The sequence below is a fragment of the Myxocyprinus asiaticus genome, chromosome 42 (assembly GCF_019703515.2).
Source record: "Myxocyprinus asiaticus isolate MX2 ecotype Aquarium Trade chromosome 42, UBuf_Myxa_2, whole genome shotgun sequence".
In the NCBI taxonomy this organism is placed as follows: domain Eukaryota; kingdom Metazoa; phylum Chordata; class Actinopteri; order Cypriniformes; family Catostomidae; genus Myxocyprinus; species Myxocyprinus asiaticus.
Window position 1 is genome coordinate 11,102,369 of NC_059385.1, and position 27,848 is coordinate 11,130,216.

Consider the following 27,848-nt stretch of genomic DNA (forward strand, 5'->3'; position numbering starts at 1 on the left):
CACCTATCTTATTGCTTCAGAAGGCATGGATTAAACCACTGGAGTCATATGGAGCACTTTTATGCTGCCTTTATGTGCCTTATGGAGCTTCAAAGTTCTGGCCACCATTCGCTTGCATTGTATGGACCTACAGAGCTGAGAAAAATCATTGTTTGAATAAAGAAAGTCATACACATCTGGGATGGCATGAGAGTGAGTAAATGATGAATTTTCATTTTTGGGTGAACTATTAAAGGAATTGTTAACCCAAAAATGAAAATTTGCTGATAATTTACTCACCCTCAGGCCATCCAAGATGTATCTGAGTTTCTTTCTTCATCAAAACAGAATTTAAGACTTATTTCATTTCTGGCCTCCTCCTCTAAACAATGCAAGTGAATGTCCATGGAGGAGGAGTCAGGAAGGGTGTCATTGTTTACAAGAGAAACTTGTGCTGTTCACAAACCAAAACAATATAAAACAAAATAAAAAATATTTTTCAAATAATAATTTAAAAAAACAATGTAAACAATGACACGCTTCCTGATTCCTCCTCCACGTGACGCGTAACCTTACCAACTAGCTTACGTCATCCCTCTCATGAGCGCACGTCACAGAGTGAACATTTGTAGATAAAAAGTATATAAGTATTGTTTTGTTTCTAAAAATAATCAATCATTTGGGTTCAGAAGAACTTTATTTGTCGACTGGAGTCGTGTGGATTATTTTGATGCACTCTAAATATGCATTTTGGACCGTCAAAAAATGGAGTACATTCACTTGCATTGTTTAGAGGAGGAGGCCTGAAATGAAATCCAAATTCTGTTTTGATGAAGAAAGAAACTCAGATACTTCTTGGATGGCCTGAGGGTGAGTAAATTATTAGCAAATTTTCATTTTTGGGTGAACTATTCCTTTAAGTGGTAGTACTGAATCAAATTCAGCTGTGATGGAACATAATAAAATGGTACGTCAGATTTTAACACAAGCCAAAGTAGGAGACTTTTTACAATTGCCTTATTTACTATAAAATGCATGCAGTCCCCAGCAATTCATGGTAGGTTTAACCCAAGGGACCTCTGTTTTTAAAACAAAGGACTACAATGATATGTGTTGCATGATGTCATGCTGTACTGCTTGTGGATGGATAATTTTATTTTACATAAAGATAAAAAATTATGAATAGATTGTAATAAATGCATGGTAGATTGTATTTTAAGTGCTAACTGGAAATATTTTCAACATTTTCCTTTAGAAAAATGGTTGTCTTTTCAAAATAAATGCGTGCATGGACTTGTATGTGTATTATTCAATGTCTAAGGTGTACATTTAAATAGTAAATAGTACATTTAAAACTTTTAATTAAAACACGTGTTGTGGAAATTAGATGTGATCTTTATACAATGTATGGCATCAAAGAGATACTCGCAGCCTCGTTTTCATTCCCGTCAAAAATGAAATACGGTGTTACTCTGAAAAAGGTATATTTGGGGCTATAGTTCTATCTAACTACTGAACTTTGACTGCCCGGTATGTTGGTCAATTTCAACCGAGACTCCAGTTCGCCAGAGAGCACTAACACATCTTTACATTCCCAGAGCAAGTCATTCAAAAACAAGGAAGAGACCCGCACGCATGCGCACTGGCGAAGCGACCCTCGTCTCGTGAGCCCGAATAAGCTTAGTAAATCATTCTTTGAGAAAAACAAACCGAGTTTGATTTCATGCATGTAACTTAATAATATTGTAATTGCTTTTACAAAACACAAGTAATAGTCGCGCTGGACTGAGGCGTTTGCTCCAGCAAGAGAGTTATTTAACAAGGTATTGTGTTGCCAACGAGTCATTAGAATAAGGTGGACACAATACAAGAGCGACTCGAGTTACAGAGAACAGACAGTAAACACGAGATCGGCCAGTACTAATAGTCCTAGTCTACTTGCACGTATCTGGAGGCTTGATAACGTGGCACACATCTCGCCAAGATGGAGTTTGCTGCGATTCTTGCGCTATCAGTATTAATAGGTGCGCTGGTTATTTTAGTGGCCGTGGCTGTTGGCAGACAGAAAAGTGAACTATCTGAGCAGAATGAACAGAACAAAGACGCAGATGCACCAGGTAAGTTCCACCTGGTTCACCGGCCTTTTGCATGCGGAGCTTTACTTTTGGAGGAGACTTTTTAATCACAATTCAGATATTGATATTCCAGTTCTTTCTCAAAATTAACTTCAAAGGCACTGTCGGGTATAGCCCAGGTTTTGAGGCTATAATGGCATTTATTTTATGGTATGTCTCCATAATCAAACTGTTGGATAATGTTATAGTGGAGGAAAATGCAGCTAAAGCACCTTCCAAAAAGCAGAAGCATCAACAGCGCCCCCGTAAGGAGAGACCGCAACAGCACACATTCACACACCAACTGCTGGCTTCTGTTCTAAAGGTGATTTGTGCTAAAATCTTAAGATATAGTAAACATGTGACGTCATTTCCTACCAAAGCATGGCAACGAGTATAATAGGTCATTTGTATCACAGTGGTTTCTGGACTTGTATATATGGTCTTAAAAGGCATTTCATGATTTCAGATATGTTTGTCAATTTAAAAGTCCTCCATATTCTTGCTTTGTTTTTTTGTGTCCTGTTTCCCTCCTCTAGAGTCACAGTGGCAATGTGACCTGCCTGGATTTTAGTAGCAATGGTAAATACCTTGTGTCTTGCGCAGATGATCGTACCATCAGGATCTGGAGCACCAAAGACTTCCTGGAGCGAGATCACAAAAGCTTGCGGGCCAACGTAGAGTTTGACCATGCCACGTTCGTCCGGTTTAGCCCTGACTCTCGGTACATTTACCTGAATTAAAGTGCACAATAACTAATTTTATGGTACAAATCCATAGTGTTCTGTTAGTCTTTCAATCTGTCATGGCTTATTGGTTAAAGGAATAGTTCACCCAACAGTGAAAACTCTCTCATCATGATGTGTATGACTTTCTTTCTTCCGCAAAACACAAATGAAGATTTTTAGAAGAATATCTCACCTCTGTAGGGCCGTACAATTTGGGGTAAAAGCTCCTAAAAGCACATAAAGCATCATAAAAGTTGTCTGTAAGACTCAAGATGTTTAATTATTGTCTTCTGAAGCGATCCAGTCGGTTCTGGATAAGAACAGACCAGATTATAACATTTTTCACTATAAATCATCACCAGCAGTTTCCTTGGCGATCATGAGTTCAAGCTCGATTACGCTTCTTAGAGCCATCTAGCGTACTGCGCATGTGTCAAGCACTAGGAAATGTAATCAAGCTTGAAATCACGATCGTGCCTAGAGACTGTAATCGCAAGAAAAGTTATATTTTGATCCGTTCTCACCTAAAATTGATTAGATTTCTTCAGAAGATATGGATTAAACCACTGGAGTCATATGGATTACTTTTGTGCTGCCTTTGTGTACTCTATGGAGCTTCAAAGTTTTGGTTACCATTCGCTTGCATTATAAGGACCTAAAGAGCTGAGACATTCTTCTAAAACTCTTCATTTGTGTTCTGCAGAAGAAAGTAAGTCATGCACATCTAGGATGGCATGAGGGTAAGTAAATAATGAGAGAATTTTCATTTTTGGGTGAACTTTTCCGTAAATATGTATCCCTAGAGCCTTCATCACTTGGCTGGCAAACGGAGAAACCATTCGCATCTATAAAATGATTAAAAAGGAGGATGGGACATTCAATTTTAAAGCTGCTCCAGAAGATTTTCCACAGAAGCACAAGGGGATTGTTGTTAACATTGGAATTGCAGAGACAGGTTAGTGGACTCCAGTAAATGCATCTGAACTGTACTAAATTTCATATTACTGTAGATTTTTACCTAATCTACGCAGGTTCCATGTTTTTCATAGCAATATATCAGTTGACTTAATTATTAACTTTGCAGTCTCATTCTGCTTGTATGTTCAGGTAAATTTATTATGTCTGCCTCTGTTGACACCACCATTGTGATCTGGGATCTGAAGGGAGAGGTTTTAGCTACTATCAACACTAATCAGATGACCAACTCGCATGTTGCTATTTCACCATGTGGCAGGTCGGTTCAAATAGCTGTCTGCGCAGCTCCTCCTGAGTTTTAAGATTATCTTAAAGAGCATGCAATTTTTTTTTTTTTTTTTTTTTTTTTTTTTACATTAAGCATGAATGATCATGAATTTTATCTTCTCTTTAGATTTGTTGCTTCCTGTGGTTTTACCCCGGACGTGAAGGTGTGGGAGGTCTGCTTTGGGAAAAGTGGGGAGTTCAAAGAGGTTGCTCGTGCGTTTGACCTTAAGGGACACTCGGCTGGCGTTTACGCCTTTGATTTCTCCAATGACTCCCGCAGGCAAGATCATCTCTTCTGTTTTCCATTGAAATTAATATAACTTAAGCCCAGATAATACTGTATAAATAAATTCTTTTTAAATGGGCACATAGTTGTTAACATGCAGTGGCAGCTTGTGCTTTTCAAGAGTGTAGACGCACAAATAACTGTTTTCGGTTTCTGCAATGTTGCAAGTGAATGAATTGAATGGTACAGGTATCTGTTATGGACTCTCTTTGAAGCACGGCTTCAGTAGTGCTCTATGGGCCATGTGTTTTCTATGGACATGTTCATGTAGAAAAAAAGCAGACTGCATTATTGTGAAATCTTACAATTTTATTTGGTAAAATATTGAAATGAACGAAGAGTGATAAGTCACTTATATAGATTATGTGTACATCAAACTTTTTGTCACATCTTTTATAAAATGTTAGGGGATGCTGTGTATCCCATGCAGTCTTAAAGCAATTGCCCATGCTAACATGTCATGGAATAGTTCACCCAACAATGATAATTCTCTCATTTACTCACCCTCTTGCCTTCCAAGATGTGTATTTTTTTTCATTCTTCAAACAATGATTTTTCTCAGCTCTGTAGGTCCATACAATGCAAGTGAATGGTGACCAAATCTTTGAAGCTCCAACAAGCACATAAAGGCAGCATAACAATAATCCATACGATTCCAGTGGTTTAATCCATGTCTTCTGAAGCAATCAAATCGGTTTTGGATGAGAACAGACCAAAAAAGTATTTTTTTTTTTTTTTTTTTCACCACACATCTTGCCATTGCAGTCTCTAGGCCTGATCATGATTTCAAGCTTGATTACACTTCCTAGTGCTTGATACATGTGCAAAGCATTCAGATGCTGCTTGGATGTGTAATCGAGATTGAAGTCATGATTGCCAGGGAAACGGCTGATGTCAAGATTTATAGTGAAAAAGGAGTTACATTTTGGTCTTTTATGACCCAAAAACTGTTGGTTCACTTCAGAAGACATGGATTCATTGGAGTCATATGGATTATATTGATGTTGCCTTTGAAGCTCCAAAAAGCACACACCGTTTTGGTCACAATTCACTTGCATTTTATGGACCAACAAAACTGAAATATTCTTCTAAAAGTTCTTCAGAAGAAAGATAGTCAAACACATAGCCTGAGTGTGAGTAAATGGTGACAATTTACATTTTTGGGTGAACTATCCCATTAAAACTGACTTATCTTGAACCCAAATAGTGTGAATACTACTAGATTTTGAATTGAGTGATTTACTAGTTTTAAAAAAATGCATACCACTCCTCTTTCTTAACAGAATGGTGACCGTGTCTAAAGATGGGACGTGGAAGCTGTGGGACACCGATGTGGAGTACAAGAAACAGCAGGATCCATACTTGCTCCGGACTGTACCATGCCAGGTGTCAGAGGGGAGCCGCATAGCCCTGTCTCCTGATGGTCGCGTAGTAGCCATATCAAACGGTTGTGATATAGGCATGTACAACGCCACCACTGGTGAATTAGAGGAAGAGTTCCATAGTGTTCACAGCGAAGAGATAACCAACCTTAAGTTTGACATAAACAACCGTTTCCTAGTGAGTAGTGGGGACCGTGCCATTTGTGTCTTTCACAATGTAACCGGTTACCGTGCTGCCATCCAGGACATGCAGGTCATGTTGAAGAAAGCCTCAAATGAAGGAATGAGACAGAGACTCCAGCAGCAGATTGTGGATGCTCAGACGGCTCTGGACACAGTGCTTAACGCACCAAAGAACTAAAGGTTGCTTTGTGAACAACTCACACTGCCTCTGTTGACTGGGATGCCAGTCTGTTCTCAGTTTCAAAATTAAGTGGCTTTGGCATGCTGATTTTAACAAATAAATCCAAGTTTTTATAAGTGTTTGTCAATGGCTTTTTTTCACCTTCTATAAATGTTCTTTGTGGTCGTCTCTTTTTGACAGCTTTAAAAGTGTATTGTGTAGCTTCTGCATCACTAGCGTAACCAAACTGAATTGCAAAAGTAATGACTGTTTCCAAATGGGTTTCCCCTAAACACTCCCTCTGGCTTTTATTGGTTGGACAAAGAGAGAGCCCCACCCCCAAACTCACGCAATTGGTTGAGCCAATGTTATGTTGGGCTGGTTGGGATTCTAAAACATCAAACAGCAATGTTTTGATAGCGTCACCTCTTTTTAGGATCATGCACAAAACACAGGTCCAGTTGTGATGCTATAAACGTGTATACATTAGGGCTGGGAAAAAAATCGATTCTGTTACAAATCGCGATTCTTGAGCCAAACGATTTTAAAATCGTCTCCCTGATGAAAAATCGTTTTATTATTATTATTATTTATTTAATAAAAAATACGTTTATCTTAATGCTACAATGATTAATAGATAAATATAGGACACTAAATTTGTGCAGAGCTCCACACTAACAGGTTTTTTATCTTAATTCTTTACGTTTAGTCATTTAATGCACTGCTGCTATAGCCATCATAGCGCCGTTTGTTCACTGTCGGACGTCAAAATCCTCTGCTGTGATCAATGTTCCTGTTATTATGCATAATCTTAAAGTTTATTTGAGAGGTTTTGTGGAGAATATTTGTCATTCTGCAGATTCTGTCTGACACTGCTTTAATAATGTATCTGTAAAAAGGCTTATCAAACTGTTGGATGGCGTAAACTACATGTCGCGCCCCCACAATATTTATAACCTAACAGCCAGAGTATTCATGCGCAGTGGCGGGTCATTTTGCACATTTAACCACCACTGTTGACTAGAAATGCAGCTAAACACAAAGACGCGTGCTTGAGGAAACACGCCTGATTATATTTGGAAGAACAGACGAAAGAAACGCCAGCGATGCACGTGTCTGATTTGCTTTTGTTCAGAAGTTCATTTGCGTTTTGGCGCCAACGCGCGCAGCGCACTACCGTCTCGCGGAACACGCAGATAGTGAGTTCTCACTTTTATTTTTTTATCTGTCAGTCATCTGAGAGTAGTGTGTAAGAATAGTGTTGTCTATGAGAACGCTGCATAGGATCTCAGACCATCTCAGGACGCAACTGTAAATAACATGCAGTGACATAGGGACTACAGGTGAATTATTATGTGTCATAATTCAGTACAGCCCCAGAAATTACTCTTTAGCCTCCATTCGTAATATAATAATAGTAATAGCATATGTTATATTTTATATTCTAAAATAAATAAATTAGTTTGATAAGTTAAAATGATGTACTGTATATATTTGTTGAATACAGATGGACATAATGCAGCCTTATGGGTTCCTTTGCAGGGGCGCCTGCAGGATTTAAACTGAGGGTACACAGAAATCTGCCTAATAAACCTCACATCTAGGGGGTTCCGGGGGCATGCTCTCCCAGGAGATGTTTTTTTTATTTATTTATTTATTTTTATTTTTTTGCAAAAAACAACAAAGCATTCAATTCTGGTGACTTTAAGATAAGCATTTGTTTTTATTTTCTTGAGTATGAGTAGCATTCATGTAACTATTGGCTAAAGCATTTCTTCCAGTAACCGTTCAGACAGACAGATGCGTTTTTGTGCTAAAAAAGCCAAACGCAAGTGTCTCTTTTTAACTTGACACAGCATCTAAAAATGCAGCGCTCCTGTGAGAGATGCTAAAACACAGTGATTATTGGCCCGTTTGGACAACTTACTGAAAAGAACCGACTCAAAAGAATTATTCATTCGCAAACTGGGCATTGCTAGTTCTTTTAAACAGCCAACAGAAATATGGGACACATTTCATGATTGGTGAAATATTCTGAGAGTAAATATTTCTCAGGTCAGTCAGAGCGCTCATGGTACTCATATGGCCCTACAGCTGCAGGCGCCACTGTTCCTTTGCACTAACTAGTCGACTAATAGCTAGTCGATAACGCACTGACTGGTTGATTGGTAGTTTTAAATTGGTAGTTTTGCACATCCCTACCATTTACCTGCAAATTATATATTGTCAGTTCAGACACAACTGTTCTTCAATAGACATTTCATTATGAGAAAAAGGAGTTAACAAAGATTTTTTTTATCTTTTAAAGAAGTTTTTATATAAAAAAAACAATCTAATCGCAATACTTAGAGAATCACAATAAATATTGAATCGTCTAGAAAATATCATTGTAATATCGAATCGGGAGGTCTGTGGCAAATCCCAGCCCTAGTATACTGGATGAAGCCGTATGGTTTACGTAAAGTTGTCTCTGCAAATTAAGCTGCGATGGGAGAAAGTATTATAGTATCGAAAAATTACGTGCATTACCTTTAAGAAACTTGTGAGTTGTGAAGTTGTAAGAATTCACCACGTGTTTATTTTTATGCTAATTAAAAAAATTATCTCTTTATGAAGCAAAAGGCTTTGAGGGATAGTTCACTCAAAAATGGAAATTCTCTTAACATTTACTCACCCTCATGCCATTTCAGATGTGTATGACTTTCTTTCATCTGCTGAACACAAACAAAGTTTTATAGAAAAATATCTCAGCTTTGTTGGTTCGTACAATGCAAGTGAATGGTGATCAGATCTTTATAGCTCCAAAAAATCACATCAAGGAAATATAAAAGTAATCCATAAGACTTCAGTGTTCAAATCCATATCTTCAGAAGTAATATAATTTGTGTGGGTGAGAAAGAGAACAATATTCAATCTCCACTTTAACTTTCAGATGTGAAAGTGAAACTAAACACATTTTGATCTGTTTCTCACCCACTCCTATTATATCACTTCTGAAGATATGAATTTAAACACTGGAATCTTATGGATTACATTTATGTTTCCTTTATGTGATTTTTGGAGCTAACAATGTCTGATCACCATTCACTTGCATTGTATGGACCTACAGAGCTGAAATATTCTTCTAAAAATCTTTGTGTTTTGCAGAAGAAAGTCATACACATCTGGGCAGGGCCGTAGCTAGTGGGGTGAAAGGTGGTAATGATTCTAGGGGCCCAAAGGTACAGGGGGCCCAACAAAAAGTTCTAAACTGTATTTTTTTTAATAGGAAAGTGGCCCAGAGCAACATACAGTCAGGGGCCCCTGATTACCTTGCTACAGCCCTGCATCTGGGATAGCTTTAGGGTTAGTAAATGATAAGAGAATTTGACAGTCAGGCTATCTTGCCCATAATCCAACGTGGGAGGGTGCAGGGAGAGAGTGAGAGAGCGTGGGTGAGCGAAAGACAGAGTTAGTGCAACAGAGCCGGTTCAAAGCTTCATTTCAGTTCCGCTGCCAGCCCACCGGGAAAAGTCCCGGGTCTCCCCATGGCCAGTCCGCCCATGCGTCAGCGTCCGAATTCACTCACTCCTTTCGTTCACTCCTTGCCTGATATAGGGCACTCACAGTCATCCACTATATGGGAAATAGTGAATGAGTGAATAAGTGAGCGATTTCGGACGCAGCGCTGATCACCCTCTCGGCGTTTATTGTGCGATAATAACCGGCCGACTGTACATTATCACATATTAGTAAGCAAGAACAATGTATCAGACTTGGACAGTTCCGTTGTAGGCTGGATTTACATGACTGCATGGCTCATTCATAATTAAAAATGTAAATAGAACAGAATACACAAATCATATAGTAGCCACCTGTGACCAGTAGGAGGGATCTGTCTTGAAGCTCTGGAAAGTCGTGAATTCTCGCGAGGCGAGATTTTGGCACTCACAGCAAGACCGACACGATTCCAGTAAGAGTACGATAAAATTGAGAAATGTCGGGTCGCTCGGTCCGCGCTGAGACCAGAAGCCGCGCTAAAGATGACATTAAGAAAGTGATGGCTGCCATTGAGAGAGTACGGAGATGGTGAGTATAACTCAACACCTTACTTTGAAAAAGAAAAATGTTTTTCAAAAGAGAAACTTCAGTCGGAATGGAGGAGGAGGGGTTTCGGAAGAGGATGCCTTTTGATTGACAGCGGTTGCAGGCAATGACGAGGCACTTGGCTGTGTTTTCTCAATGGACAAGTGGCAAAAAAGGCGGGACTAGAGAGGACTTTTAAAAGCTTGCTTCATCTGCTAAAGGAAGAACTGTTCAGTGGCTGCCAATAACATCAAATAACTCATACTATTGTTCCTTTTTTACACAATATGATAAGCATTTACTGTGCAAATGATTAGTCCAAACACATTCAGTCAGGGTTTAGCCCTGCAAAAACTAAGCACTTTTGTGATTCAAATAAATGGGGATATTGGATTGGGTTCAACTCATCAACAAATGGACTCTGTGTAATGCCATGTGTCCTAAAACACCAGTTCTTAGAAGTGTCCTTAAAGTTTCTCCACTTGGAAACTTCATAATGCTTTTTCCCCACATGGTTGCTTTATTAGCATGGGAACTTGATCGTTCTTTTAAAGGTGCACTCAGTCATTTTTTTTCTTTATTTAAGAAGTTCTACTTCAAAAGACATGAATAAACATATGTATAAAATCATGAGCACGCACATGAGATGAAGACTCCAGGCATAGTCACCTGATCCACTTTTTTCCTGAACGTGGAAAGTGGTCCACGATTCGACTGTTTTCAGTTTCCGGTCTGCAGTGTTTTCACTCGCATCGGCATATATTCTTTGCGGGTAATGTAATGTTTAAGGTATTACATTTGTAAAAACTGTCCAAAAACATGCTGATATTTCACAGAGTCGAGATGACTTTTTTTTTTTATAGACAGTGCCTCACCTGAATTTGTAGATGACATGAAGTGATGGTCCGAGGTGAGTTACGTTGATATCATTAATTATTCTAAGTTGTGGGGGCCTGGATAGCTCAGCGAGTAAAGACGCTGACTACCACCCCTGGAGTCGCAAGTTCGAATCCAGGGCATGGTGAGTGACTCCAGCCAGGTCTCCTAAGCAACCAAATTGGCCTGGTTGCTAGGGAGGGTAGAATTACATAAGGTAACCTCCTCATGGTCGCTGTAATGTGGTTCTTGCTCTCGGTGGGATGCGTGGTGAGTTGTGCGTGGGTGCTGCAGAGAGTAGCGTGAAGCCTCCACACATGCTATGTCTCCACGGTAACACGGTCAACAAGCCACGTGATAAGATGCGTGGATTGACGGTCTCAGACACAGAGGCAACTGAGATTCGTCCTCCGACTCCCGGATTGAGGCAAATCACTACGCCACCACGAGGACTTAGAGCGCATTGGGAATTGGGCATACCAAATTGGGGAGAAAAAGGGGAGAAAATAAAATATACAGGTGCATCTCAATAAATTAGAATGTTGTGGAAAAGTTCATTTATTTCAGTAATTCAACTCAAATTGTGAAACTTGTGTATTAAATAAATTCAATGCACACAGACTGAAGTAGTTTAAGTCTTTGGTTCTTTTAATTGTGATGATTTTGGCTCACATTTAACAAAAACCCACCAATTCATTATCTCAAAAAATTAGAATACATCATAAGACCAATAAAAAAAACATTTTTAGTGAGTTGTTGGCCTTCTGGAAAGTATGTTCATTTACTGTATATGTACTCAATACTTGGTAGGGGCTCCTTTTGCTTTAATTACTGCCTCAATTTGGCGTGGCATGGGGGTGATCAGTTTGTGGCACTGCTGAGGTGGTATGGAAGCCCAGGTTTCTTTGACAGTGGCCTTCAGCTCATCTGCATTTTTTGGTCTCTTGTTTCTCATTTTCCTCTTGACAATACCCCATAGATTCTCTATGGGGTTCAGGTCTGGTGAGTTTGCTGGCCAGTCAAGCACACCAACACCATGGTCATTTAACCAACTTTTGGTGCTTTTGGCAGTGTGGGCAGGTGCCAAATCCTGCTGGAAAATGAAATCAGCATCTTTAAAAAGCTGGTCAGCAGAAGGAAGCATGAAGTGCTCCAAAATTTCTTGGTAAACGGGTGCAGTGACTTTGGTTTTCAAAAAACCAAGACCAACACCAGCAGATGACATTGCACCCCAAATCATCACAGACTGTGGAAACTTAACACTGGACTTCAAGCAACTTGGGCTATGAGCTTCTCCACCCTTCCTCCAGACTCTAGGACCTTGGTTTCCAAATGAAATACAAAACTTGCTCTCATCTGAAAAGAGGACTTTGGACCACTGGGCAACAGTCCAGTTTTTCTTCTCCTTAGCCCAGGTAAGATGCCTCTGACGTTGTCTGTGGTTCAGGAGTGGCTTAACAAGAGGAATACAACAACTGTAGCCAAATTCCTTGACATGTCTTTGTGTGGTGGCTCTTGATGCCTTGACCCCAGCCTCAGTCCATTCCTTGTGAAGTTCACCCAAATTCTTGAATCGATTTTGCTTGACAATCCTCAAAAGGCTGCAGTTCTCTTGGTTGGTTGTGCATCTTTTTCTTCCACACTTTTTCCTTCCACTCAACTTTCTGTTTACATGCTTGGATACAGCACTCTGTGAACAGCCAGCTTCTTTTGCAATGAATGTTTGTGGCTTACCCTCCTTGTGAAGGATGTCAATGATTGTCTTCTGGACAACTGTCAGATCAGCAGTCTTCCCCATGATTGTGTAGCCTAGTAAACCAAACTGAGAGACCATTTTGAAGGCTCAGGAAACCTTTGCAGGTGTTTTGAGTTGATTAGCTGATTGGCATGTCACCATATTCTAATTTTTTGAGATAGTGAATTGGTGGGTTTTTGTTAAATGTGAGCCAAAATCATCACAATTAAAAGAACCAAAGACTTAAACTACTTCAGTCTGTGTGCATTGAATTTATTTAATACACGAGTTTCACAATTTGAGTTGAATTACTGAAATAAATGAACTTTTCCACGACATTCTAATTTATTGAGATGCACCTGTATATATATATATATTCTGAGTTGTTATGACAGCCAACAACTGCACAAGCCTGGAATTTATTTTTACTCCAAGTAACACTTAAATGCATGTTGTTCTCCTCTGGATCGCTCATTTTGGCAGTTTTTTCTTGGTGTCTCCAGACCAGAAATAGAAAACAGGCAATTAAAATCATCATGGCGCCGCCCAGTGGTTGCTCAGGAAAACTGTGGATAAAAGCTGTTAAATTCTACATGGAGAGGGTTCCCTCATGGGTGCTGCCATGTTGAGATCACACGACCAGTCAAATACTACTTATTGGACACTTTGACTCATGGATTAAATTAATCATGGCTGAATGTGAATAGTACATTTCTACAATGGCATTTTATTGATGCTGCATCCATGGTTCTAGGTGTCTGTGTATGCCCAAGACGATATTTAAAATTAAATAAATACTGAGGGCACCTTTAACATTATGCTTGAGTCATTTATATGGTAAGCCTGTTACACAGTTGCTGCATTTCATCATTTTAGGGAGAAGAAATGGGTCACAGTTGGGGACACATCATTAAGAATATTTAAATGGGTTCCAGTGGTCGACACAATGGAGGTATGTCATATCTGTGTAATTCAACATCAGGTCCCTGTTTGTCATTTCTTCTAGTGTGTTTGCATAGTTGCAATAACCTGCAGTAGTTTTCTTTAAGTTTATCTCCTGTTGTTTTCTTCATATCAGATGATTGAACTTGAAACCGAATGCATGCACAAAAATATGTCACTGTCCATTTTAGGGGTGCACCGATCGAAATCGGCTGATATTCGTTAAATCCGCGATCGGCCGATCGTGCCTAGAATCAGGGCCAATTTTTTTGCAGGGAATCTCACATACACACTGCTACTCTTATGAATGAGTGCTTGCTCTGCCCTTGAAGCATGACAGAGTGGCCTTTGGAAGGTGAGTTTTTGGCAGTTCTAAGCATTCACAAATTTAAACTTTCAGATATGATGTAATTCACATGAATATGCCATTTTGTTTTTAAAAATGTGTAAGAATTACACATGTATGAATATTAAGTTGCCCATTTTCTAGAGCAGAGGTGCCCAAACTAGGGCAAAGCTGACCCGTGATGACATTTGATTTGGCCCGCCTTGCCATAGATGACAAGAGGGGAAAAAAATCATTGTACTATTAATAAAAAAAATATGGCATTGATGCAGCTCTTCATTTTTAATTAATCTTTTTGTTTAAAAATTTCGTTTTATTTTTGCATTACAAAAACTATAGCTTATTTGAAAAGTAGAGGGTATAAGTGATAAATTTTGTTTTTAAATGTATATGCATACTTCAATGACCTTTAAATAAGTGCTGTCGGAAAGTTTGCTTCATTGGCCATCCCAGGTGCCACCCCAAAATATTCACTATGATTGGCCAGCTCCAAAGTCGGAGGCGGGCATTCAATACTGCCAGACAGAACCTAGTTGGTTTAAAACGGAGCAGGAACTGAAGCAGTGTTAAGAAATGACAGGTAATTAGGTGGACTCGCGGAACAGTGCGTACAGTCATCCGAAATTAATAATGGCTTGAATGCGCACTATACGTTGTGCAGCATTTCATATCTGTGGGAAGGCGACCACTGAAGTGCACCCGTGAAGCGGGTTTGATAAAATCAGGTGAGGGAGTATTTCAATATAAACAACACTCCAAACACCACACAACATTACGACAAGCACTATAAGTGAACAGACCAGTACTCTCAAAAATCCCTTTTCTGCCCTGCCAGCTGGACAAAAACTGTAGTACAGTAAACTAGTTCTTCATATTTCATCATCTTATTCTGACTAAAACCCGTTTTGGGGTGTGTATAACATCTGTGTGCATCATACTGTAATTCGTTTGTCAAATGTGAGGATATCTCGTTTACTTGCAACTATCTGCCTAAAAACAGATAGCTGCAAGTTTTTTAATAACCATAAGATAAGGTTATTTCTTTTGTTAAATGAAGGAAATATGATATAGTGTTTCTTCAAGATACGCATCTTTCCCCAGCAGGAAGCTAAAAATTTGAGAAGATATGGGGTGGACATGTTTTCTTTAGTGCTGCCTCAACTAGGAGCAGGGGAGTCATTACACTGATAAGTAAACATCTACAATTAAAATGTCTCAAACAGATTAAAGATAAATTAAGAAGAGTCATTATTGTTTTAGCAGAAATTCAGGGACAAAGTCTTACTTTGGCTAATATTTATGCACTTAACGTTGATCATCAGGGCTTTTTATAGATCTTGAAGGGATGTTGCAAGCCATTGGCACCCCTCATGATATAATATTGGGATGAGACTTTAATCTATTGATGGACTCAGTCCTTGATCATAGTGAAGCAAAAGTGTGTAAGCCCCCTAGAGCAACATTGATGCTTCACAGGATGTGTAAAAATCTTGGTCTTACAGATGTTTGGAGACTTTTAAACCCATCTGGTAGGGACTATAAATGTTTTTCATCAGTCTAAAAGATTTATTCTAGAATAGATTTATATATATCTATTCTAGAATAAAATCCTGATTTCCAACAAATGTTAAAGGCTGAAATCTATGATTATATGGAGACAAACTGGTCTTCAGTATCCTCTGTGGGCGTGGCTTGGGAGGCACTTAAGGCAGTTCTTAGGGGCCGGATCATACAGTATGCCTCATTCATCAAAAAATCCAAAGCACGAGAACTCGTGGAGTTGGAAGGGAATTTTAAAAGTACCGAGACAGAACTGAAGAGCCGAATGTCGTCTAATGGCCTCAGAGAATTGATCCGATTGAAATACAGATATAATACTATTTTTTTCACGGAAGGTGGAGTTTTGGTTATTTAGGGCAAGACAGACATACTTTTGAGTCGGGGGACAAAGCAGGGAAGCTTTTGGCTAGATATATAAAGCAGAGAGAGTCTTTTTCTACCATTCCCTCAGTGAAATCTGCTGTCAGTGACATTTTTACCTCGTCCATTGATATTAATAATGCTTTTAAGGAATTCTATCTTGATCCCTATAGTTCCACGTCTTCGTCTACGGATGAAGACATTAGGAATTTTGTGGAATCATTAGAACTCCCTAAACTGACGATTGAGCAAAAAAAATTTCTTGATTCTGAGAAAACCTTGGAGGAGCTTGGCGAGGTAATTAAGGCCTTGCCTACAGGCAAGTCTCCGGGGCCAGATGGCTTTGCCGCTGAGTTTTTTAGATCTTATGCTACAGATCTAGCTCCACTTTTGTTAGAAATGTATACGGAATCATTAAAGAATGGAAAGCTCCTGCCAACCATGATGCAAGCCCGGATCAGTCTGATTCTTAAAAAAGACAAAGATCCAAGCAAGTGTAGGAGTTATCGTCCAATTTCCCTGATCCAGCTAGATGTTAAAATATTGTCAAAAATGTTCATAACCATAAGATACAATGCCATATTTCGGCAAGTTCTTAATCATAATCATATTTTGAAGTCAACTAAATTAATAGGCCTCTCAATTTTTTAATTTGCAGAAATGTGCTTTGTAGCTTTTATCTCCTTTCACTTGGTAGTCCCAATAAATGGTAATACTGAGTGAGATCCAGGACAATGTGTAGCCTAGGTCTACGATAAGAAATATCTTTAATATCTTCTTTGTCACAAAGCAAAACAATATCCTACTTGATAGTATAATGTCATGGCATTGTATCTTCATCTCTCCAAAACTGCAGAGTGTGTTCAATGTGAGGAGATGCGCTGTTATTAAAGAGACAGTAACCATGTTTTAAGATAACGCTTACATTTTTAGCTGACATTTTATCCAAAGTGACTCACAAATGAGAAAGAGACCCAACATCCATAAAAATTATATTTAAATCTGTTATGTGCATTGTGCAAGTATAGGACACTTGATAATTTTTATTTTAGAGTCCTGTGTGTTTTGCAGTATTAATATTTAATTTGAAAATAATACAGTTTGATATATGCAATGTTTACTTTTGGCCCACTGCCCTCAATCAAGTTTGATTTTTGGCCCTTCATAGGAAAAGGTTTGGGCACCTCTGTTCTAGAGTCATTACAGTAGTTATTATGACTCGTTGCACAGTGAGCAAGAAGGGGATAAAGAAGCTGTTAACGGGTATAAAAACGAATTAAACAGCAAATAAACATGCAAATACAAATCTGTGTACACATGATATAACGTGAGTTGTGACAATCAGATGTTGTGTGGGGCGATAGAGACTGTTTGAGCAATCATGAGTGCTTTTAGCTTTACTCTCTTTAACATGAACGCTCTCTATGTCAATCAAACATGCGACTCTCAGGTGCTTTCAATATCTCATCAGTCACTCATCCTAGCGCTATTCTCTGAGGATCCCAATTTAAATCAGATTAATGTTGGTCACAATACCACTAATAACAGATGTAACTGTTTAACCTTCAATAACAGCATCGCGTCTTCTCGCATTTGCTTAATAATTAGTGATTTGTGTTACAACAAGACATATTTTTCTTCGTTTTGAAAGTATCTCTGCTGTGTGTGATGCTCTCATGGTTTTTGGTTGCCAGTATGTCACAATGGCATTTTGATATTGGTAACAGAACTATTAATAACTGTTTTCAATACAAATAAATGTTAGCTATTCACAATGAATGTAATTTTAATGTAATTTTGGTAACACTTAATAAAAAAGTTAATGCATTAGGTATCATGAACAAGCAATGAACAAAATATTTTTACAGCATTTATTAATAATGTTAGTTTATAAAAATACAGTTGTTCACTGTTAGTTTGTGTTAGTTCATAGTGCATTAATGTGCATTAACTAATACTACTTTTGATTTGAAAAATGTATTAGTATATGTTGTAACTAACATTAAGTTCATTAGTTCATGTTACCTACAGTAATGCTGTTAAATAATGTTAACAAATGGGACATTTTTATAAAGTGTTACCGTAATTTTACTGTGTGGGGCATAAACATAACTTGCAAAAGTGTGGCAAAGGGCACTATAAGAAAAAATCAGTATCACCCAATTGTAATGTTAAAAAAATCAGAGATCGTATCGGCCTCAAATTTCCTGATCGGTGCACCACTAGTCCATTTTAAATGCACAGATCAACATATTTCCAAACTCCTTTTTCCTATCTGTATTAAAACCTGGTGCCTTTTAGAAGGACAAGAGCAGAGTGTCTGTGGGTGGAGAGATACAGCGTAAAAATTTCCCCACAGAAGAGGCATCTGATAACGGCTGCTCTGTACTACTAGATTTTCAAGGTAAGACTTTGCATGTGGAATTCAAAAGCATATATAGTTTATTGTAAACTTAAAGGAACTTTTAGGAAATTATTATTTATTCTGCAACATTGTGTCCTTCCAAACCTGAATCATTTGCATTCTTCAATGGAACATAAAAGATTATGTTTTGAAGAATGTCCCGGGTGCTTGTGTCCATACAACAAAAGCATGTTTCAAGTTAAAAAAAGGACCATAAAAATACAATAAAAGTAGACGTATCTCTCAAAATGCATCTAACTTGCAGCATGAAGACACATTGCGGCAAGTTTGACATCGCTGATCCAAAATCTCTTCCAGTCAGTTCCTCAGAAAAAAGTTATGACTCAGAAGACATGGAATATAGCACACACATCCTGTAGACTACATTTATGGTGCTTTTTCCCCAATTTGTAGCTTGACATCCTCTGGTCAGTATACAATTTCATTGTATGGAAAAGAGCAGCATGAACATTCTTCAAAACATCCCTTTTTGTTTCACAGAATAAAAGAAAGTCATTCATGTTTGGAATGACATGAGAGTGAGAAATGATGGCAGAATTTGATTTTCTGGATGAGCTATGTCTTTAAATAGTGGAAAATTCCTCTCATGGTTGTCCCTCTGTCTTCATAGATGACAACAGCAACCAGAGTTCTCTGTCGGACTCATACCAGCTTAAAGTAGCGGCAGACAGCAGCAATAACTCAAGTCCACAGCCTAGTGAACCCGTCAGCCCTGCACCTCAGACTCTAGACTACCGCACAGATGATCCACAGCCACCCACTCTCGGTCAGGAAAGCATTGAGGGTGAGGCTCATACCATGTATTTGTACAGTGAGTTTAATGTTAATCTCAGAATTGACAGATTCATCATAATTATGGGTACAGAGATTAGGTTATATACCCGTTTTCTTAGGTACATCAATAATAACAATATAGTTAAGAGGTGCTTTATATAGTGATATAATTAATTATTATAATAATTATATTTATTTATCACACATTATACATTTGCACATATACAGTTAAATTCTTTTTTTCACATATCCCAGCTAAGCTGGGGTCAGAGTGCAGGGTCAGCCATGATACGGCGCCCCTGGAGCAGATAGGGTCAAGGGCCTTGCTCAAGGGCCCAACAGTGGCATCTTGGCGGTGCTGGGGCTTGAACCCCTGACCTTTTTTTTTTATATATATATATATTAAAAAAATAAATATATATATATATATATATATATATATATATATATATATATACTGTATATATATTTACTGATATATACTGTGTATAACCAGTTGTGCTCAAAAGTTTGCATACCCTTGGAGAATTGGTAAAATATGTACCATTTTTATAGTAAACATGAGTGAGCAGGCAAAACACATTTCTTTTATTTCTTATGGGATTCATATTCAACTGTAGGTTATAACAGAATGGCACAATCATAAAACAAAACATGGCAACAAAGAAAAAAATGAAATGACCCCTGTGCAAAAGTCTGCATATCCTTAATACTGTGTATTGCCCCCTTTAGCATCAATGACAGCGTGCAGTCTTTTGTAATAGTTGTCTATGAGGCCCCAAATTCTTGCAGGTAGTACAGCTGCCCATTCGTCTTGGCAAAATGCCTCCAGGTCATGCAAAGTCTTTGGTCGTCTTGCATGAACCGCACGTTTGAGATCTCCCCAGAGTGGCTCGATGATATTAAGGTCAGGAGACTGTGATGGCCACTCCGGAACCTTCACCTTTTTCTGCTGTAACCACTGGAGGGTCAACTTGGCCTTGTGTTTAGGGTCATTGTCGTGCTGGAATGTCCAAGAGTGACCCATGCGCAGCTTTCGTGCAGAAGAATGCAAATTGTCTGCCAGTATTTTCTGATAACATGCTGCATTCATCTTGCTATCAATTTTCACAAGATTCCCCGTGCCTTTAGATCTCACACACCCCCAAAACATCAGTGAGCCACCACCATGCTTCACAGTGGGGATGGTATTCTTTTCCCTCTCCAAACATAGCGCTTATGGTTGTGACCATAATGCTTTATTTTGGTCTTGTCACTCCAAATTACAGTGCGCCAGAAGCTGTGAGGCGTGTCAAGGTGTTGTTGGGCATATTGTAACCAGGCTTTTTTGTGGCATTGGCGCAGTAAAGGCTTCTTTCTGGCAACTCGACCATGCAGCTCATTTTTGTTCAAGTATCATCGTATTGTGCTCCTTGAAACAACCACACCGTCTTTTTCCAGAGCAGCCTGTATTTCTCCTGAGGTTACCTGGGGGTTTTTCTTTGTATCCGGACAATTCTTCTGGCAGTTGTGGCTGAAATCTTTCTTGGTCTACCTGACCTTGGCTTGGTATCAAGAGATCCCCGAATTTTCCACTTCTTAATGAGTGATTGAACAGTACTGACTGTCATTTTCAAGGCTTTGGATATATTTTTATATCCTTTTCCATCTTTATAAAGTTCCATTACCTTGTTACGCAGGTCTTTTGACAGTTCTTTTCTGCTCCCCATGGCTCAGTATCTAGCCTGCTCAGTGCATCCACGTGAGAGCTAACAAACTCGTTGACTATTTATACACAGACACTAATTGCAATTTAAAAAGCCACAGGTGTGGGAAATTAACCTTTAATTGCCATTTAAACCTGTGTGTGTCACCTTGTGTGTCTGTAATAAGGCCAAACATTCAAGGGTATGTAAACTTTTGATCAGGGCCATTTGGGTGATTTCTGTTATCATTATGATTTAAAAAGGAGCCAAACAACTATGTGATAATAAATGGCTTCATATGAACACTATCCTTAAATATTTCTATCCTTATGATCACTATCCTTTTTTTTGCATGATCAGTCATATTTTCAAAATCAGTGCCAAAATTTCACAATTTCAGCCAGGGTATGCAAACTTTTGAGCACAACTGTATATACTGAATTCGTTTAGGACATCTACCAACAATTATTTACAGACAGATTGTTTCACATTTAATTGACTATATCACAATTCCAGTGGGTCAGAAGTTTACATACACCGTGTTAACTGTGCCTTTAAGCAGCTTGGAAAATTCCAGTTCCAGAACAATCAGTGCCTCTTTGCTTGACATTATGAGAAAATCAAAAGAAATCAGCCAAGACCTCAGAAAACAAATTGTGGACCTCCACAATTCTGGTTCATCCTTGGGAGCAATTTCCAAATGACTGAAGGTACCACGTTCATCTGTACAAACAATAGTACGCAAAAAACACCATGGGACCACGCAGCCATCATACCGCTTAGGAAGGAGATGCATTCTGTCTCCTAGAGATGAATGTAGTTTGGTGCGAAAAGTGCAAATCAATCCCAGAACAGCAGCAAAGGACCTTGTGAAGATGCTGGAGGAAACAGGTAGACAAGCATCTATATCCATAGTAAAACTTTTGAGTTTTCTGGAATTGGAAAAAGCCACTGCTCCAAAACTGCCATAAAAAAGCCAGACCACAGTTTGCAAGTACACATGGGGACAAAGATCTTACTTTTTGGAGAAATGTCCTCTGGTCTAATGAAACAAAAATTGAACTGTTTGGCCATAATGACCATGGTTATGTTTGGAGGAAAAAGGGTGAGGCTTGCAACCTGAAGAACACCATCCCAACCTGGGTTGCAGCGGTATACCGGTTTCACGGTATACCACGGTATGAAAATGTATGGTTTTCATACCATGTACATTTGCTTATCTACGGTATTGAGAAAAACAATGCAACCGGACAGAGAATCGCACGAGCGCATCTCCTTACCTCCTTGACTGCCTGTCAGACTCGTCAGCTTGTGCCACACACACACATACAGTGGAGAAAATGTCAGAGAGAAGCGAGGCGAGGGGGTCTGACATAAGTGAGTGTGTGTGTGATGTAAAGCAGTGTTTCTCAACTAGTGGGTCGTGACCCAAAAGTGGGATGCAGGTCTATTAGGACTGGGTCGCGGACAGCAGGGAAAGAACAATGCCATGGTTCTCCCATTGAAGATATTTCGCGGCCGCCCAAGTGATAGCCTATTTAGGACTGCCGAGGCAGATTTAATGATAATCTCACAATCAGCTAAAGGCTTCTCATCTGCACTTTTGCACGAGTGTAACAGAACCAGCTCGCGCTCATGATCTACTCTTCTCTCCGGCACGTGTGCAACAACCGGGCTTCCCTCGATATTGCGGTGCACAGACCTCAAAACTGATGTGACCAATTTCAGTTCTAGTGAGACATTTCTAGTTTAAAGCATTACGGAGAAAGTCAAGTCGAACCTCTCAAACAGTAGGAAGCCCTGACATGCCAAACAGCACTGATGAGGAAAAGAGCAACACTGTGCTATGTGCTATTTTCTAATTTTTTATTATACATCATCACCTTTACAAAATTGTTTCACGATTTTACATGAGTAAAAGTAACTGTTATATTTTGACAAAATGTTATAGTTTCATATGAAATAATCTAAATATTATAAATCCCTCATTTTATATCAAAAGTGGCAGTTGTAGTTAAAGTTTCAAGATGTGTTTCAGCTAGTATTTATTGTTTCATAAATACTATAATTTGTTATTATTATTACTATTATTTAAGACTAGCTACACTGACATAACCATGGTAATGAGGAGCTTTTCCTCCGGTGTATTATGTATGTTCTGTTTGAATTATGTTTGAAATTAGGAAACAAACGGGACAATAATGGACTCATATAAGTAAATATGCTCTTCAATTTTTAAAAGTGTGGAGAGAAAACTTCCTGTCGCTTTTGTTGTTGACGTCAACAACAAAAATAATGTCACTTGATGCATGTCCTTGTACTTGAAAACCATGAACAAAACTATGCAACATAAAAGGAAATGCGGCCCAGGATACATTAAATACAGGTTATGTTTTTACTATGGTGGGTCTCCACTTGATTTCCAGTGTAAAATCTGGGTCCTGAAGCAAAACCAGTTGAGAACCCCTGAGTTAAAAGTACAGACAGGAGCAGTCTGGCTGCGCTGTTGCGGACATTACTTTAAAAGCTCACACAGCTGATGTTATTTTTCATTTAGTAGTTAATTTAACATGCTTTAGTTATATAACATGTTATAATTACATGCAATTTTTTATCATGTTTATAATTCCGTTTATTATTATAATTCTGTTAGCTTTCTTATTCTATTTATTTGATTTATTTTCAAAAGGGAGAATTTTTTTTTTTTTTACACATACTTCCATTTAAAAAAATGGTTTCAAGTTTCAGTTATAATAAAGCATTTGTTCAACCAAAAAAAAAAAAAAAATGTCTGTTTTCATCCCTTTAAGGGTCATTGTAACGGATAATAATAACTGTGTAATACCATGAAACCGTGATATTTTCTGAGACGGTTATCGTACCATGAAAATCTCATACCGTTGCAACCCTAATCCCAACCTTGAAGCATGGGGGTGGCAGCAGCATGTTGTGGGGGTGTTTTGCTGCAGGAGGGACTGGTGCACTTCACAAAATAGATGGCATCATGAGGAAGGAAAAATATGTGGATATATTGAAGCAACATCTCAAGACATCAGCCATGAAGTTAAAGCTCGGCCGCAAATGGGTCTTCCAAGTGGACAATTACCCCAAGCATACCTCCAAAATTGTGGCAAAATGGCTTAAGGACAACAAATTCAAGGTATTGGAGTGGCTATCACAAAGCCCTGACCTCAATCTGAAAATCTGTGGGCAGAACTCAAAAAGTGTGTGCGAGCGGGGGGCCTGGGTAGCTCAGTGGTAAAATACGCTGGCTACCACCCCTGGAGTTCGCTAGCTCGCTAGTTCGAATCCCAGGGCATGCTGAGTGACTCCAGCCAGGTCTCCTAAGCAACCAAATTGGCCTGGTTGCTAGGGAGGGTAGAGTCACAGGGGTAAACTCCTCGTGGTCGCTATAATGTGGTTAGTTCTCGGTGGTGTGCATGGTGAGTTGAGCGTGGTTGCCGCGGTGGATGGCGTGAAGCCTCCACACACACTATGTCTCTGTAGCAACGCACTCAACAAGCCACGTGATAAGATGCATGGGTTGACGGTCTCAGACGCGGAGGCAACTGGGATTCGTCCTCCGCCACCCGGACTGAGGCAACGCGACCACGAGGACTTAAAAGCACATTGGGAATTGGGCATTCCAAATTGGGAGAAAAAGGGGAAATAAATAATTAAATAAATAAAAAGCGTGTGCGAGCAAGGAGGCCTACAAACCTGACTCAGTTACACCAGTTCTGTCTGGAGGAATGGGCCAGAATTCCAGCAACTTATTGTGAGAAGCTTGTGGAAGGCTGCCCAAAACATTTGACCCAAGTTAAACAATTTAAAGGCAATGCTACCAAATACTAACAAAGTGTATGGAAACTTCTGACCCACTGGGAATGTGATGAAAGAAATAAAAGCTGAAATAAATCATTCTCTCTACTATTATTCTGACATTTCACATTCTTAAAAAAAGTAGTGATCCTAACTGACCTAAGACAGGGAATGTTTTCTACGATTAAATGTCAGGAATTGTAAAAACTGAGTTTAAATGTATTTGGCTAAGGTGTATGTAAACTTCTGACTTCAACTGTATGTATGTATGTATGTATGTATGTATGTATGTGTGTGTATATATATATATACACACACACACACACACAGACACACACAATCATACACATACAGTATATATATAAATCAATATTCTTTTCTTTAAATCATTAAGGAAAATCACACTGATATTCCATACATCTACAATCTCAATTCTGAAAAAGCTAATAAAACAAAAAGAAGTGGTTTGTAAATTCTATTCACCCTGTGCTATATTGAAAGCACTACAACAACACATAATATATGTTTTACCTTGTAAATTTAATAGTCTGCATAAGCAGAAAGTGTGGTTGCTAGATTGGCCTGCCTGCAGACCTGTCCTGTCTCCAGTTGAGAATGTGTGCTGCATTATTACAAGAAATGTTGATGTTACACCATGGTAAACACTCGATTGTCCCAACTTTTTTGAAGCGTGTTGCAATCAAGTGATTTGAAATCAGTGTGTGTTAAAAAAAATAAAAAATAAAAAAAATTCTCAAGGTAAAACATTAAATAATGTGTTGTTGTAGTGCTTTCAATATAGCACGGGGTGAATAGTATTTACAAATTTTCATAATCGGGGTTGTAATAAAGAATAGTAATAGTTTAGAGAGTAAATGCACATGCTATATACAGTAGTAACAGTGTATACAGTTGGTCTATATCAAGTAATAAGTAGAATAAGTACAATTTGAGATTAGAGAGCAGGGTTTTATAAAGCCAGTAGTGATATTAACCTGAGACATCATAGTCGGTATCAAGTTGTTTACCCTTTTTGTGTCATTGTGCACTTCATCTACAGTATGTTATAATGTGCAGTACATTCTTATTACATGTAATACTCCTTTTCTCAACGATTAATGAGTCAGTTTTAAAAATATTAACTTTCTTTCTAGAACCGATGCTGCAGTCAAGTGAGGTTGCAGATGAGCCGCCAACACTGATCAAAGAAGACCTTCTACCTCTCGCTGCTCAGGTGACAAACAGTTCAAAACTTTTCAGAGATTCAACATTATAAAGCATGTTTTTGAGTGTTCCTCTGCGTGGTAAACTATTACATAGTAACATGCATATAATAGTAGATAGATCTCAAGTTTACAGTGTGTCAGATCTTCTACAGCAATTAGTAAATCAACACATGCAGTTATGTTTTCTGTGTCAACCAGTATGTAAGTGTCCCTTTTTTTCCAGGTACAGGATGATGAGGACAGCTGTGGGGCTCCACCACTGAAAAGAATCTGTACCGAGCAGGTCTCGGTTATCCAGTCGACCCCTCTGAGCTAACACAAACACATACACACTGTGCACTGGGCATTGAAAATCAGCCAGACTGATCATTGACTATAACTGCTGCAAAAAACACCATATGGACCAGACATCAAGAAGGTGCTATATTTATTATCACATGGAATCTCTTTGTAATGTTTAAGATTTACAAATCTTTCCCCTTTTTAGCTGTTTTTATTCAAACCAAACAAAGCTGGACTGTTAAGTGGACATTCCTGTTTGCAGGGAGTGGAAATTTATGCACTATCAAGATAAAGCACTTCTTGTTGAAAATACTGTTACAGTTATAATGCTGTAGTTTTATTTTGTAGTCACTGGAATGTGATGCTTGTTAAAAAAAGGGATAGCCACACATGCTGGCATCACTTATCAAATGTTGGCTGAAAGCTTAGCTATTAATCAAGAATTCACTTTTAATAAATATGACTTAACATGCAGAAGGTCTTTGCAATCAAATTTCGTGAATTTACATGAATATACATTGCAATTTAGAAGCCTCTGTAGAAGTGAATGTTTAAGTTATGATTCAAAAGATGTGAATAATTGTTAGGTTTTGATATTTGTAGATTCTGGTCTCAGGTTCTATTGTGCCTCCAACTGTTAACGAAGCAAATTATCTTTTATTTGATCTTTTTGCGCCCTTCCAGCGTTGCTTGATCTTATTGGGTTCAGTAATTGGACATTTCAGTCTTTTGTCTGTAGGAACCCTCAAAAAGCACATGTCTCTCATGCCACCTTGTTCTATTTTGTTTATTTAGAGGATTTGTTTATTTTTGACAGGATAACACATACACTGAAATTGAATTCTGATTGTTATTTTATAGTAAGGATAACTGTTTTGTAGAATTCCTGTCTCTGCCCCTTTTGCACACTGATCTAGTAGGCACATTGGTGTTGTGGAAGCAATCATATTGTTATTTAAGGCAAATATCATTAAAATATATAGACACTCCCAAGATTCATGTTTTTTGTTCAGTTTTGGTCAAATAGATACCCAAATTGCGGAAGAAACCATATTTTTAAAACAATTGTGATTTTCATTTCTGCATGCTGATGTCTTGGTTACCACCTGTTACAGTAACAGTTCTGTTTGAGAGGTAATTTTTTTAAACAATCGTTAAGCTCTGAAGTCTATGTAGGAATAATGGCATATTTTAGACATTTCCTAAGCTAGTTTGTAACAGAATCATCCTCCAATCAGGATTCGCTGATTGAACAGCTTGCAGAACAACGTTTGACCAGAAGGAGGTGTTGAAACCCCATTTTTTACTTTAATCAGCACCACTAATCATAACTATCATTTTTGCTCATATGTTTATGCTTTTTATTATTTACGTATATTTATTTTATATTAAAATGGCTCTATATATGTTACCTATATATATATATACATACATATACATACATATATATACATACATATATATATATATATATATATATATATATACATACATATATATATATATATATATAATTTTTTTTAATTAATTTTTTTATATAAATATTTGTGCACACCACACTTGTTTTGGCATGTGTTATAACCAGTGCTGGGTAGTAACTACGCAGACATGATATTAGCCACAAGCCATAATTACACTGAAGTTGGAGCGGTAATCCATACATAAATGCTGAATTA

General features: G+C 38.3%; 2 protein-coding genes across 3 annotated transcripts; both read left to right on the top strand.

Annotated features, from left to right (window-relative positions):
• Positions 1–1,603: 1,603 nt before the first annotated feature.
• LOC127432945 (transducin beta-like protein 2) lies at positions 1,604–6,211 on the top strand. The gene is made up of 7 exons (XM_051684486.1): positions 1,604–2,096; positions 2,303–2,418; positions 2,633–2,817; positions 3,625–3,776; positions 3,929–4,055; positions 4,191–4,343; positions 5,633–6,211. The coding sequence occupies exons 1-7, from the start codon at positions 1,964–1,966 to the stop codon at positions 6,090–6,092; spliced, it is 1,326 nt and encodes a 441-aa protein (XP_051540446.1). The 5' UTR covers positions 1,604–1,963; the 3' UTR covers positions 6,093–6,211.
• A 3,692-nt stretch (positions 6,212–9,903) lies between these two features.
• Positions 9,904–27,165, top strand: LOC127432915 (B-cell CLL/lymphoma 7 protein family member B-A-like). Of its 2 annotated transcripts, none has more exons than XM_051684439.1 (6): positions 9,904–10,142; positions 13,627–13,702; positions 18,260–18,362; positions 18,994–19,167; positions 25,819–25,898; positions 26,120–27,165. In XM_051684439.1, exons 1-6 carry the CDS (start codon positions 10,051–10,053, stop codon positions 26,204–26,206), a joined length of 612 nt encoding a protein of 203 aa, XP_051540399.1. In that variant the 5' UTR covers positions 9,904–10,050; the 3' UTR covers positions 26,207–27,165. The 2 variants fall into 2 exon arrangements, with proteins under 2 accessions (XP_051540399.1, XP_051540398.1); XM_051684438.1 differs by having other exon boundaries at positions 9,955–10,142; positions 26,114–27,165.
• The last annotated feature ends 683 nt before the right edge of the window (positions 27,166–27,848 follow it).